The sequence below is a fragment of the Eulemur rufifrons genome, chromosome 17 (genome assembly GCF_041146395.1).
Source record: "Eulemur rufifrons isolate Redbay chromosome 17, OSU_ERuf_1, whole genome shotgun sequence".
Classification (NCBI taxonomy): Eukaryota; Metazoa; Chordata; class Mammalia; order Primates; family Lemuridae; genus Eulemur; species Eulemur rufifrons.
Window position 1 is genome coordinate 37,849,699 of NC_090999.1, and position 14,939 is coordinate 37,864,637.

A 14,939-nucleotide genomic window follows, 5' to 3' on the forward strand; every position below is an offset into this window, starting at 1 on the left:
AAATGTGAGTACAAAATCCAAGGCTGAGTGCTTCAGCATTTGACAACTTTCTACACACACACAAGACATCTTAAGAATTTATTTGAAGCTGAACATTCTTATAAGGCTTGAACAAATCAGTAAACTGGGGAGTGTGTTATAAGTCCAAAAATGAAAGATAATTCCAAATATTTGTATACCACATATATGGCATTCAAGATACTTCAATGAGTCCTAAGATAAAAAATATTGTTTAAAAATCATTATTCTGTGATGGGAGGTACATTACACAAGCAGAAAAGACATACCATATATGTCTACTCAATTTGGCATCAAATAAACTATTAATCTGCTTCCACATACGGCCAAGCTGAAGACATCATATTTGTAAAATGGACTAGAGGCAGTTCAGAAAGCCAAAGTTAAAGTAATATGAAATCTAGATATTGTCTGAAGGTGCAATTTCTTCTTTCATTTTATTCTTTATAATTGCCCAACTGCAAAGTTTATTTTGTCAGACCTAAGTCATCTTGATTGAGGCATAGCATCAATCTGAAATAAATCCATGGAAATATGTCCCCTAAGTTTTTACACACTTTCTACTGGATTTGAGTCATTCAAAACTCAAAAGGGTTGCATGTCTTTATAGCAAATTCTTTCTTGCAAAAGATATATTTAGAATATACAATATTTAAGATAGTTTGTTTTCTTCCCTGTCAAAACACAAAGAAAGACAATTATAATTTTAGTGAAGGAGATATGTCACTTTTTCTAATTGCCCAGAAACTCTTTCTGCCAAATATCTCGAGATTGTCTCATTTTGGTAACAGTAAAATGATTCCTAGCATTTCAGTGGCAGATGTCCTCAATAAAGGGCAAGCTATATTCTATCGATTTTTTCAAAAGTATATAATACTTAAATTATCTTTAAATACATACCTAATATATAATTAAAAAATCCTTGTCTAAGTCCTCAATTAAATATAATACAAACATATCTTTTAATTGTGTCCTATAATTGGCTTATAATAATTAAAAGATCTGGCAGTTAAGATGAACAGAAGATTCATCATTTTATTATATACTATTTGGCATAAAGTATGTGTGGGTTTTAATGAGTTGAATAATTACACATACCCAAAAAGACCTATGAAATAAAATGATTCTGAAATCCTTCACTTGAATTACTTTCCCAACTAGGAACTTTTAAAAGTACCTTAGGTAAATGAGGTGGGGTTATATAATTCCATGTAATAAGTCACCTACTGGTGACATGAGTTTTGAGGAGGATTATGCAATATTATCTTTCATTTAAATAAAAACAAACATAACAACAACACACTTTAAAAAAAACTGGTGGGATATGCTTTAAGAAACAAATAGCTTTGTTTTTCTAGAACTGGAGTATTTATGGGGGAAGACGGGGAGAGAATGAGGGCTGAGGGGTCTCAGAAAAAAGCTTTTTTCTTTAATTTCACAGTTTTACGGTAGTACACAAGTTTTGGTTATGTAATTTGCTTTTGTACAGTTTGAATCAAAATTGTAAGTGTGCCCTTCACCCAGTTAGTGTGCATTGGACCTGCTAGGTGTGAACTGACCCAAATGTATATATGTATATATGCATATATGTATATATTTATGTATGCATGCATGTATGTAAGTATGTATGTATGTGAGTGATGAAACTGATAGCCAGGAAACAGTTACAGCAGAGTACAAATGCAGAAACTTCTAGAATAGACAGGATGAGCCCTTGCAGGTCACTGTGGGAGTCAGTGTCACACTGGGCTTCAGTCTTGTGATGTGGAAGGAGGTGCTGCATGCTCGGTCACCTACTCTGGTTACAAGGGGCTGAACCAGAGTCACCTTCTGTAGCCCCTGGAGCCCCGCCTCTCACCTCTCCCAAAAAGAAGGGCTTGCTGAGTCCTGAGCCAGTGCTACTGGAGGCAGGGGATACACGGCTCAACAGTGCTCTATTGATTCTTCTTTTTTCCCCAAGACAAATGACAATTGAGTCTACAATTCCCACTTTCTATGCCTTCTGCTATCCTTCTACTTCTGTATTATTTACCTTCATTATTTAGGCAATAAATATTTTATTTTCTACCTTCATTCTTTATGTAATAAGAAGCCAGAAAAATAGACAAGAAACCGAAAGAAAGAAATCCAAAAGCAAGCCCTTTTACAGAGACCTCGTTGGGATCCATAAACTATTCAAGTACTTAAATATGAAAAAGCCTGTTGTCATCTTAAAAAAATAAGTTCAATCAACATGAGCATCTGAAAACATAATTTCATAAGCAAGTTCAAGACTGTGTTGAAACACACTAGGTGGCAACCTTTCTCCATTTTACTATTATTACCAAGCCAGAAGGAAAAGGAGATGAAGTTAATTAGAAGAGAGTTTTTACTTTATTGAGGGAAGACCCCTAATCCTATGGTATTAAAAGCATTAGTGGCCATGTAAGACCTGCTGCTTCTGAATAGCACACATTGCAAATTTTAGCAAGACAAATGGTTGTACGCATTATCTTTGAAGAAGAGTCAGTGGCTGAGTTTGATCTTCTGTGCTTCAGCTACTCCTGCTGGAAAGAGATTTTCCTCTGGAGTTTGTCAATGGGATTAGGAAATTGATAAACACACAGATAATCGGTATTTTGAAATTCTAGGGTCTTTCTTCCCTCAGACTCAAAACTATCATCCATTTATCAATTCACCCTGGATTCACCTCTTTTAGGACTAGAGAGAAACAGTATGTTCTCATTTTTAATATGCACATAAAAATGTTTCTAGAAGATTCTGCTATTTGACAACAACCAAGAACACCCAAGAATTAGCTACAAGAGGAGCCATTTCTACTCACCATTCTCTATTCCTATCTTCATAGAGTATAGAAATGTACAACAAACAAATACATATATACATAATCTGCTTGATATTTGCAAAGTTATATATATTGTAGAAACTCTGAGAAATAAAGGAAAACTTAAAGAACCACCCAAGGTAACTACTGATAACATTTTCCTTCTGGATGTATGTGAACACATGTGTGTTATATGGTGCATGACTTTAATGGAATACATGATTTCTTACAGAATTGGAATCATACTGTATATTCAATTTTATATCCTACTTTTAGCATTAAACATTAATGAATCATGAAAAATTTCACATGCCTTTATTCTTTAAAAACATTTTGATGATTCCAGTCTATGTTCAGTAAGCTCTAAGTTTTTGAAGTAAATATGAACCCAAGTGTATTAAAATGTAAGCACTAATTCTATTTTAAAACACATTTTTTTGAAATAATTGTATGAGTTACTTAGCTTCATTTCAGTTTATGTATTAATCATTCATTCTTTTAAAAGCTACTTATTAAAGAAAACATGCCTATTTTAATAAAACACTTGTAAGCAAAGCTAATGTTACAATATATGAGAAATTGGGCTTCAAGGGGAATTCAAGAGGAAGTTGAATATTTTATGTTACCACCCTTTTAAATTAAATTCATAGAATTATAGGTTCAGACAACAAAAGTATTCTGGAAAATTTGACTACCAAGACTATTTTACAAAACTAAATTATATTTTCCATAGATATAATTTAAAAGAGATGATTTGTTTTCCCCCCAAAAACGTTCACTCTGACAAATTATAAATGCCACATTTAAGAATATAATGAATGATTTTAAATTACTTATGAAGGAGGCATTATAATTTTTGATAAACTTCTATTAATTTATGTACTGCTAAAATAAAATAAAACAAAACAAAAAAACACGTGACAATTGTGCTTCATTGGTATTATAATAGATTTACCTGAGTACACGGGTCCTCTGTATTGCTTGAAGTTTTAATTTGGAACTAGCTCCATTGTAAGTCAAAACAAATTAAGCAGTACCTCTATTTATGAAACCCCAGGGGATGAAGTTCCTAATATAACAAAGCCAACTTCAGTCACAATGAATGCAATTTTTCTCTTTGAAGCTATTGCCATTTAGGATTAAAGTAATCCATTCAACACAAAATCTTGTATGAAAAATCACAACCACCAAAACTTTCAATTTGGCAAGAGTGTCCAACAACCTTTTTCTGAGAATCAAAGAAAATGTAAATTAACATAAGAGTAAAATTAAAACTGTGTAGTATAATGTGAGGTAGTATCTTCCAAATTGAAATTTTTCACTGTGAAACTCCAAGCCACATGTGTGTGATTCTGTATATGCAGCTTTGCCAGGGTTTTTTGATAATGCTAAATATAGTTATCAGTCATCAAGTCGAAATGTTTACTACTCCTGTCTAATGAGCACATTGTTGATTATATTCTGGACTAGCATAAAAAGAAGAAATTTTAGTCCTTCCCACAATTTTAACAGACAAGCCTATTCTATAAAAACACGTGAATGAGTGCTCACCTGGCCATTTAAATTCTTAATGAGGAAACAGCCTGTCTTCTGTACTTTTTATCCTTTCTTTTCCCTCAAATTGTAAATTCCTAATAGACTTGAGTGTTCACCTACCCTGAAATCTCTCACTGATGTCCAGCAAAGTGATTTGATAGCTTGTTTTTAGCACTGGGAGCCTCTATACTATGTTACCATTATTTTTTATTTCTTAAGTAGGCTTTCAATATAATTGCATATTCTTTGGTACATTTTACATCTCATGAAGACGATATGCCAATGACAACAAATAGAAGAGTTACACATAAATGCAAAAACAAAATCAAAATAAAATCAAACAACAAAACTAAAACAACACTTTACCAATGATTTACAAAACAAAACAAGCTTGGCCTTGAGTTGGAATTTAGGCAACACAAGGAAAAAATTACCAAGTCTGAAATGGGATCTCTTTAATCATCCTAAGAGAAAAACTTAGGCTTCATTAGAGAAAATACATGCCAAAAAATGTCTTCAAACTTATTAGTTATATGATGGCACAATAATCTGTGCTCAAAATGATACATCAAAAATACTGCAATTTCAGTCATTTAAGAAGTATTTAGCACACGTGTGTATACACATTCACTAAGCAGATTAGGTTATTTTGTTTGATAAATACCAATGAAACAGAGCAATTTTTCCAGGAGTGCTAATGTCACCAATTAAAACTAGGCCAAGAGTCTGACTTCCACAGAGTGGAAGGAGGCAGGCAGAAAGGGCTGAGTACACAGGCTGGCGTCCACAGGTGCCCTCATTTTGTGTTCTAGGAACAGGCTCTTCTTTCATAGTCTATCTTGTAATATTTGACAAGCCCATTCTTAACGTCAGCGACCCTGGCCCTGCCCTCTTGGTTTTTCTCCAGAATGCGTTACTAGGGGAAAGATTTATGGGTAGCTAGCATGACAATTTTAAAGGTCTACATGCGGTGAAAAGATTCAGTAGATTAAAGGAAAGCCTTTGATCAAATAGAGAGGAGAACGATATGTTTTATGCATGCCTACTGTGTGTCAGACATGGTGTTCTACAACGCACCATGTTTAATTCTGACGACTCTGCATTAAATGCATGCTCGAATTCCCATTCTAAGATAAGGAACATGGCTCTGAGAACTTAAGTAACTCATCGGCAGTCAAGCCCTTGGCAAGTGCCAGGGTTCAGTGGTTTCCAAATGCCAGTCTAAGATCTGATGCTTGTTCAGCAGAATGCTCATTGGTCTTTGTCAAAGTGAAAGCAGACATGGACCAGGGAGTGAGGTTTTAAAAAGTTGTATGTATTCGTTTAGAAAACTCTTTTATTCTGCGATTATGCTCTCTCTTTTTCATTGAAATGAAAATGCCTTTTAAAAATAAAATGATTGCATATTTATATATTAATAGAAATTTTCTTTTTGATGTACTTTACCTGACAAAATAAGGAGTTGTAACCCTAGGTCAGTCTCCCAGGTCATTTTGAAATATTATTGGATCATAAAATCCCAAGGCATGAAATTGTACATTTTGCTGGATTTGAACCCAGGCTTTAAAATACTATTTTGTTTCTATCGTGCTATTTTCTGTATGCTCAAATGGATTCAGACTATTCTGAAGCCACATGGAAGTAAATATTCTAGACTCTAGAACAGTATTCCCCAATAAGATATTTCTACAATATTCTATTTCTACAATAGAATATTCTATAATATTTTCTCTCTGCACTGTTCAATATGCTACCCACTAGCCACAAACAAAAAGTAACCAGCCACACAAACAAAACTGGCTTTGGTGGTTATAAAAAACCTGGGGATGTTTCTTCAGCGAACCTGACCTGAACCACACCATGAAGTGTCATGAATCTAAGAGCAAAGCCCAGTGTCTGATACTCCTGACTTTCTGGTTGAGGCTTTCTCTCTATATATTTGTAATAGCACATCTTTAAATGATTCATATTGCAGGGATTTAGAAAGAATGATTTAGTAATACTCCCTAGTACACCTTATCTCAAGAAACACATCACATAAATGTTCCAGCATTATTTTTCCTTATATGGTTCAGGAGATAATGAAAACAATTCAGTAAGGAACTAAGACAAGCAAAAAAAAAAAAAAAATATTTAAAGTGATTGATATGTAAGTGAAAACAAGTATTTATAATGGGATCTCAGTGTTGGCTGGAGAAGTCTCCTTTTCTATCTAGGATTATAAAAAAGAATATAAAGACAAAAATGAATGCTTTCAATGCCCAGCCTGCCACCACCGCCTAAACTAACAACACTAAAACTTTAGGAAATTTATATTTATAATACACTGGACCATGGTTTTGATTTTAGTCTTCTTTAATATATAGAGGGAAGAGGGTTGAGACAGGAAAGCAGGTGAGAGCCACCAGGCACAATATCCACAAGTGATTGAAGCAGAACCCCTTTTGGTGGCCATCTGCCTCTTCAAATTTCAAGGGGCAGGAAGAGTCAGTAATTTTCCATGGCAGTTCCTTCACGTAGGGCCACACTGCACTGAGAGCACTATCCAGGTTACTGGACTAGCTTTTTTCTGTCAAGATGGTCTTCAAAATTTTCTTATTTTAGTTAGTTAGTTTAGTTTACTCACAAATTGCTCTTAGAGATTGTGTTCTTTTGGGATATGCTGAAAAATAGGCCAGCTCTTCCCTGACCAAGGCCCATTCAAGTTTGCTCTTTAACAGGAATCTGATGTCTCAGGGGATTGTGGGATAGCTGCTTTTATTATTAAACTGCTTCTCCCCAGATTTTAAAAAAAGTAGATGTTACCTTTCAGAAAGTATTAAGTCTGAGGTAAAGGCATAATTGCATAATAAAATATTTACAAGTTTAAATAATTCCCCTTCACACTGCCTATTTCTCTTACGTACAGGAGTTGAAGAAGACTCAGGTGACTATTTTTTTAGGTTTGGGGTTTTTTTTTACACAATTAAAAGTGAGTCAAAACACTGATAGTGAGTATGAAGGAGATTAAGAAAAGAAAATTGTGTGCTAAATATTAGGGCAAAGTCCTGGAGTTAGAAACTGCAGTAGCCTTGTCATTGAAACAGAGAATTATTGGTATGTTTGGTCAGTCTTCATTTCTTTTGCCCTCAGCTTTAACAACTTTTTATGACTAATATTTATCTCTCCATAGCTCCTCAGACTTCAGTATATACCTATTACTTTGGCCATGATAACCATGAGATATTAGTATATATAATTCAATGAGTTTGTTATTTTAAAAGGTTGGAGCACAGCACAATGAAACCCAGACATGCTGACATATAGTAATCCATTAAAATTGACTCTTTATTTTACCCTGTGGCATTAAAAACACAATCATTCAAAATGTCAGCACATCAGATTTCCTTCTTCATGATTTTTTTCAAAGTATGAGATTAGAAATATAAAATGTATATTCAGCTAGTATTTTAAATTACCTAATTCAAGGATTGAAGAAATATGTTTAACTAATTTGTAAGTATTATTTTAGCATTAATTGAACTCCTGGTTTTTTGAGTCAGAAATAAAATTACCTCAGTGACTGAATAAAGGGCAAATAAACAGATATTTAAAATAAAAAAGGTAGCAAAAAGGTATTCTGGTAGCTAATGATCTTAGAATATTCTGCCAATGAACTTCTTGGGATTTTATAGCTAGTGTTAATGTCTACATCAATACCCCACAATAATAATAGTAACAGTGGTCAGCTCACATGGATCAAAGAAAATGCCTTATCTATCTAGATCATTACCAAAATAATAGCACTTTTGGCAATAATAGAAGATTGTGGCTATCTGGAATCCTAATAGAATGAAAAACAAGATAAATTCTCTAGATCACACCAGAAAGTTTGTGGCTTTGGACCTATTGAGTTATTTTTCTTTCTCTTAACAAAATTTCTCATCACACAGAGATCGGATTTACCTCCAATCCTTAGGACATGAATAAACACCCTAATACAGAGGTTCTCAGACTTTCTCAGTTCTTGAAGCCCCTGACATCTCGATATTTTTTTACAACACCCATCTGCCAAAAGAAATAACTAATAGTTCCAATTATTAAGTAGTTAGGTCCATATAATTTAATAAGCTTTTGTCCTAACGATTTAGCAACTGTTGAGCACTACACAAGTTCTTACTTTGGAATGAGATTGGACACTGCCTCCCTGGTTGCACATCGATTTTTGCTCAGTACTCGATTTTTATCCTGCAACTACTGAAAACCTAGTTTTGCAAAGATATGATGTCACAGAGAGGAATGCCATGATCTAAATTAGAAACTGGGAACTATTTCAAGCTATTAGTTTTCCAGGTGGGTGACAGATATTTTTGCGTTTCTCTTGAAAATTTAAAATACCCTTGTACCCATGTGAGTGCCCCCTGTTGCCTCAGCAACACATTTTCTGAATCCCAGCTCCAGTCCCATCACCCCTACACCATAGAGTGAGGGATGAGGACACCCCCTCAGTTGGGAATGCCCAGGAATTGGGGAAGGGATGACTTGGCTGTGGTGCCTTTCTGTGCTTAGTTAAAGGAAGAAAGCTTTCAAATGGCAAATCGATATGATTTTGAAATCTACAATCTAGCTAGGCAGGGGCTACAACCTTTTCATGTAGTTCCAGTGAGAACTAGAACCTTTGTAATGCAACATGCCTTTTTATTATACTTTTGGAGATAGCCTCGTAAGACCAAGGAAGAATAACGTAACCTGGAATAAAAGATATGAATAGACATACGGGCAATTCTTCTTCCTTTTTCAAGGTCAGGACTCGACGCAATATCATGCTTTTACACAGGCAAAAGAAGTGGGGAGGAATGGCTATGACTAAAAACCCACGTTAGAGGCCCAGGAGGTGGTGAGGGATTGCTAACTGCTAAAGAAAGGGTAGCAGTTTGAGATGGGTGTGAGGGATATTGTCCACTAGCTGAGAGAACGTCCCCAGGGGGCACTTCAAAGGCCTGATCAATAAGGTCCTAAAAGTCTGTATGGTGCATGGGGACAAGTGACCTTGGGGACAGGTGTGCTCCAGCTTTTTTATGATATATTGTGTGTACTCACTGCTCCTCATTGCCCCTTCTGCACACATTCCTCCTACCGCATATTCTGTATGTAGGAGTAAAGTATGTCAATATGAGTGAAGAGCTGCTTGGATCATCTTTGGAGTCTGTATGTTAGTGTTCATTCAACAGAGGGTGGGAAAGCGAGGGTTAGTTACCATATTTTTCTAAAAACCTAAGTGGTTTGATGAGTAGCTTATAGCCAATAAATTCATAGTTTTATGACTAAATTCTATTTTTCTTGTCACTGCTAATTGTCCTCTTAATCTTTGCAATGTTTCACATCCTTGTGTGTTTCCAGATACACAAACTATATTATTAGATGATTTGCAACAACAGAAGTAACTGTTTATTCAAAAACTAAAAATATTAGAAATAAAAATGTAATTATGTTTATTCTGTAATTTTCTTCATGTTTCTTCATGACATCACTTGGGCAACCTTTTGTTATCTAATTGTTTCTACTATCATAAAAATTTATTTTACTATTAATGGTAGTTCAAATTTATTTTTCATGTAGTTATTAATATTTACTGTACTCATGCTAATATTTAACATTTTTTCTTTCTTATTTTTCTTAAGAATTAAGTTGATACTGTTTCATCTATATTTAACAAACCATGCGATGGTCTCTGACAGAAGCTGCCAATAACTTCTCTTCTGCCTTATAAAAGCTAATTTTTTAGGGTCTGAGTTTAGCCTAGTCTTATAGACTTGTATATATTTTCTAAGAGTTGGTTGCATTTTTGCTTTGTTACTTGTCTGAGATTTTATCTTATTTTATTCTTAACCAACTTTTTATGTGCTAAGTAATTCATTTGGTCTAATGGGTTTGTTCAACAAGTACTTCTGTTTTTCAGCAGTTTTTGCTGCAATAGTGTACAGCACTTTGTTTACAATGGAATTATCAAAATAATGTTCTTCTAGAAAGATCAAAATGTTTTTTATGCTTTTAAAAAAGATTAAGCTCACCGGATCTTGGGCCCATAATCTGTAAACTGGCATAACAGTCCCTATCAAAAGGACTGTGAAAATATAAAATGAAATAGTTGGTGGAAAAATACTTGGAAAAAATAAGGGTGATATACACATATAATGTGTGCTGTTATTGCTGCCATTATTGGTCTTACTTTCTTCTTGTGCCTCAGCTATTTCACTGGTACATATTTATAGACAATAAGATGATGACACGCTATCTACTAAGAGGTGGTTATTCTCCTTCTCAGTTTCCCAATATATTAAACAATTACATACTACTTAAAGAGCATTTGAAGGTTTTCTAGAACAGTTCATTCAAATAGATAATTCCAAACTTTCATTTGGTACTGTTTGTATTTGAACTTCCTAAGGGATTTTCTCGGTAGGAAAGCTTAACTAGAACAATAAGTATAAAATCATCAAGTGATTAAAATATGCAGTAACATCATTCCCTATAAAGCACAGTTGAATTATAGACATTGGACAATCTTCATAGCGTTATGAATTAGGTCAGGCAAGAAAATTGAGGTTTACACATGGCCACATGAGAAGTCAAAGGAAGAGCAGGCATAATCGTTTATAGTAGAAGATATGTGTAGGATCAGATTGAATATTGAAAGAGTAATTATTTATTCTATTTACCTTTCTTCCCACAGTGGCTTAATCTCTCTGGTAGAAAGAATGCCTTTCAGGAGTCAGTCAGTGTCAAGGGAAAACCTTATTGCTCCAATGTAAATACCCAGGGGGAATGGAAAAGCTAAACATGTCAACATATTATTTTTATACAATATATTTTTCTACATCATGGTCTGATTGATCTCATCATTCCTATGTGAGTCTAATCAGATAAATTCTTGAGGTACAGAGCAAACTGAGGTCATCCTTGTAAGTTTGCTTTGGAGATAAAAAGTACTATTTTAATATGAAATGTAGGCGTTTCATAAAATACATGTGTATATTTAGTATTTAATAACTTGAGTAGAGGGTATGAAAGAAACAATCTATACACTGGTACCCTACAATCAATTTACTACAATTAAAAAAATAGAACACATAACTATCTAAATAGGATCTACTAACTCACTGTGAATTTTTCCCTTGTTTCTATCTAAACCAAAGTTGTTTCACCTTTGATGAAGTTAGACTGGATGACTTTTAACTTGGTCCTTCACTCATTCAACATTATTTGTCATTCAGTATTCTACTCACCTCTATTCTATTCCCTGTTTTGATCTGCATAGTGGCTTTTTTAAGCTTTTCCCTTCTTCGCAAGCTGCCCCATCCCTGTCTCCTTTGGTTATTGATGGCTATACTTTCTACTTTAATGAAAAAGTAGGGATTAGTACCCTCAATTCTCAAACATCTTACCCTTCCATCTCCAAATTTATATTTCCCTTTTTCACTTAGTTTGTTCTTCTTTGTTCTTCCTAAAGAATACAATACTTTTCTTTACTACTTTTCCAAGGATAGTCTCTTTACTTGAGCTCATGATCATATTTTTGGAACTACAGATTCATCTTTAACCGTTTTTTTCCTTGAGTTTTTAGTCTCATTCTATCTTCTGGAGCCTTCCCTCAGCTCAAGGATCTTGAATTCAAAAAAACCTTTCCCCCTTGAACTTAATTCTCCCTCAAGCAGCCTGAGCTCGCTCTCTCCGCTTTGCTCATCAACCTTCTAAAGAGATGTGTGCACTTGCTCATATCTCTGCTTTCAATTCACTCCTCAACCCACCAGGCTCCTAATCCTATTACCTGAATAAGAGGCTCCACTCAGTTGTCGCTCAAAGATGTAGTAATTATAAAAGGTAATTGCTTCTTCTAATTTCTCCAGGTCCTCTGGACTTGTTATTTCTGCTCTGTCCTTGTACTTTAACTGTTGTCTCATTTCCCCAGCCTCACTGTGTAAAAGTCAAATTCATTACCTAATATCTGCCCTCGTGTGGTCTACTCTCTGTTCTTTGTCCCTCCTGTTAACATCACCATTTATTTACTCATTCAGGGTCAAAGCATTAGCATTCTCTTTGATTCTCCTTCCCCACTGGCTGTACCCTCCACAAACATACAAACATACACACAAACACAACATTCTGTTAGCCTCTTGGCTCTTGCCTCTCAACCAACCTCTTCCTTCTGCAGCCACTTCCTTGATCTAGATCATCATCATATTTAGCCTGCTTTGTTTCTGTGAATTTAGACACAAACCACTTCCCCATAGTCACTTCATTATGCAATCATTCAACAATAGAGTAAACAGAATGCAATAAAAACAAGAATGTAATCATGCCAAACCCCAGCTAAAAACCTCTGTGTCTCTTGGGTCCCATAGACTGTATGTAAATCTCCTTTCTCTCTTGCCATGTTTTGCAATTCACACCAAGCAGACTGTCATTCCTTAATTGAGTCATGATTTTCCACGCCTCACCTTTAGCAAATGTTCCCTTAGCCTGGTATTTTCTGCACCCTTCCACCAAATTCCTATAAGATGAATTGTAACCTCTTATGAGTTTTTGAGGTGGTCTCATGAGAGGTGGCGAATGTTATTGGACAAATGTATAGATCCAAAGGAGGAAAGTGGAAGACAATTCTATGCAGAGGCAGAGTTACCACAAATGACAGTGTAGGTATTGAGTGAGAGGAAGGACCTATCTAGAAGCCTCCTGAACATAAAAAGAATAGGAACACTACAGTAGACATGAGAATGGAATGCACTGAGAAAATAAGCTAATGCTGGTCTATGATCTGCAAACCTGCTTGTCAGTTTTAATTATTTTCCAAACTGTGTCATGTCTTAAATGATATTCAAGTCTGTCTAATGTTTTCTGTGTTTGCCTCTAGTGATTCATATTTTAAAACTGTTTTAATTTGGACAAAACCCCACAAAGATTTCTCGAATGATCTGGCAAACCAATGTTAACACTTTTAGATGCATCAATTGAAATATGTTCAAAATGCTATCCACTCTAATATCACAGGGATATTCAAAGTGAGTTTAAAGCTTTTCAAAATATTAGAAAATATCCATGTGGCTGGGTAGCTAAAACTCAGGTCCTACATAAATCTAAATTAACAATTTAAGTGTCATTTTGAATTAAAAATTTAATTCTCACTTTTCCCAGGCAATGTATTTTCTGGGAAAATAAATGTTTCTTATCAAGAGTGACAGTATAGTCAAGTTAAATCTACCATTCATTTTGTATAGCTTGTATAATTTTATTATTTTTTCTATATTAGAGGAGAATGATGCAGTTGAACAAAAATCATTGGTTTTATTACATTATCAACTCTAGATTTAAATTTACTTGATTTTCCATAGGAGCTCCCTCTTCTTTTTGCCCACCTTTATACTTACATATCACTAGCAATGGAGGAGTTCCGGGACATAGACTTTGGAGAAAGGTCATAATCGCTGTCGGATCGATACAGGAAGGACTCCCGGCGTTGACTGTGGACAAAATTTGCTTGGAGAATTAGCCCAGATCCTGGGCTGGTCATGGGATCCAAGGGACTTCGTCCCACAGATGTTCCATTGTCCACGTCAAAACTGAAAATGAAGGAGAAGGAATTATGTTGCTGTGAACATTCGCCTGTGGATGTTTTAGCAAGGGGTTTAGCTTCTGTTTAGAAATTGACAGTGGAATTAGCAGGAATCAAATTTACAGATGATTCCTGCTGTTAAAAAATGATAATACTGAAATAGACAAAAGTAAAAAAAACCCACTTCACATTCTTTTCCTGAGCTTTTCAATACTGTGGTTAACTGACCAGATACAAGACATAGGTATTTTTAAACTCAACATCACTTAAAAACGAACCATTTTGCAAAAAATAATCTTCTAAATGCAGAATTCCTTTTTGGGAAATAACAAATACATAGTAATGCACTAAATATTTGAGTTCAATTCGACAAGTGCTCCTTATGTGCCTATGCATCAGTCCTGTAAGCCTGGGCGTCTCCCACCTTCCCCACTACACCTATTCAATCACTAATTTCTGGTGTATCCACTTCCCTCCACCCCACCACCAACTCATCAACTCCGACCATTATTATAACAGCCTTTATGTTAGTCTCTTGAATCCATTTTCTACCCTGTACCAAGTATGACTCTTCTTAAAATCAAATCCTACTACGTCATTCTTCAGTTTACAATTCTTCAGTAACTCACTATTGTGCTCAGGATGAAGTCCAGATTTCTTGGCTAGACTGAAAGGCTTAACCATCTGTGCTCAATTATAATACAATTAATTGTCTTCCCAGCTTCAGCTTACGATCCTCTTCCCTCGGTATTAATGCTGCCCTCATCGAACCACCACCTCCTTGTCACAGGCTACCCCCACCTCGCCTTCTGTGCCCCTAACTACCCAACCTCCTTGATTTAGTTTTTCTCAGTTCGACTGAGTAAATACTGAATTTTAAAACAGTAATTTGTATTTTTTATTATAATTTTTTCAAATTAATTCAGTCAGTCTTAACTTACAGAGACCCTCCACTATACATTTGGGAACAAA

The 14,939-nt window shown here is 35.0% G+C and overlaps 1 protein-coding gene across 5 annotated transcripts in view; it reads right to left on the minus strand.

The window, feature by feature from the left end:
• Nucleotides 1–14,939, minus strand: part of PDE4D (phosphodiesterase 4D) — a 794,445-nt gene that overhangs the window by 190,145 nt on the left and 589,361 nt on the right. For all 5 annotated transcript variants that reach the window (XM_069492690.1, XM_069492691.1, XM_069492692.1 and 2 more), the window contains exon 2: nt 13,783–13,974. In XM_069492690.1, coding sequence (XP_069348791.1) covers nt 13,783–13,974 — 192 coding nt within the window. The remainder of the gene's footprint in view (nt 1–13,782; nt 13,975–14,939) is intronic.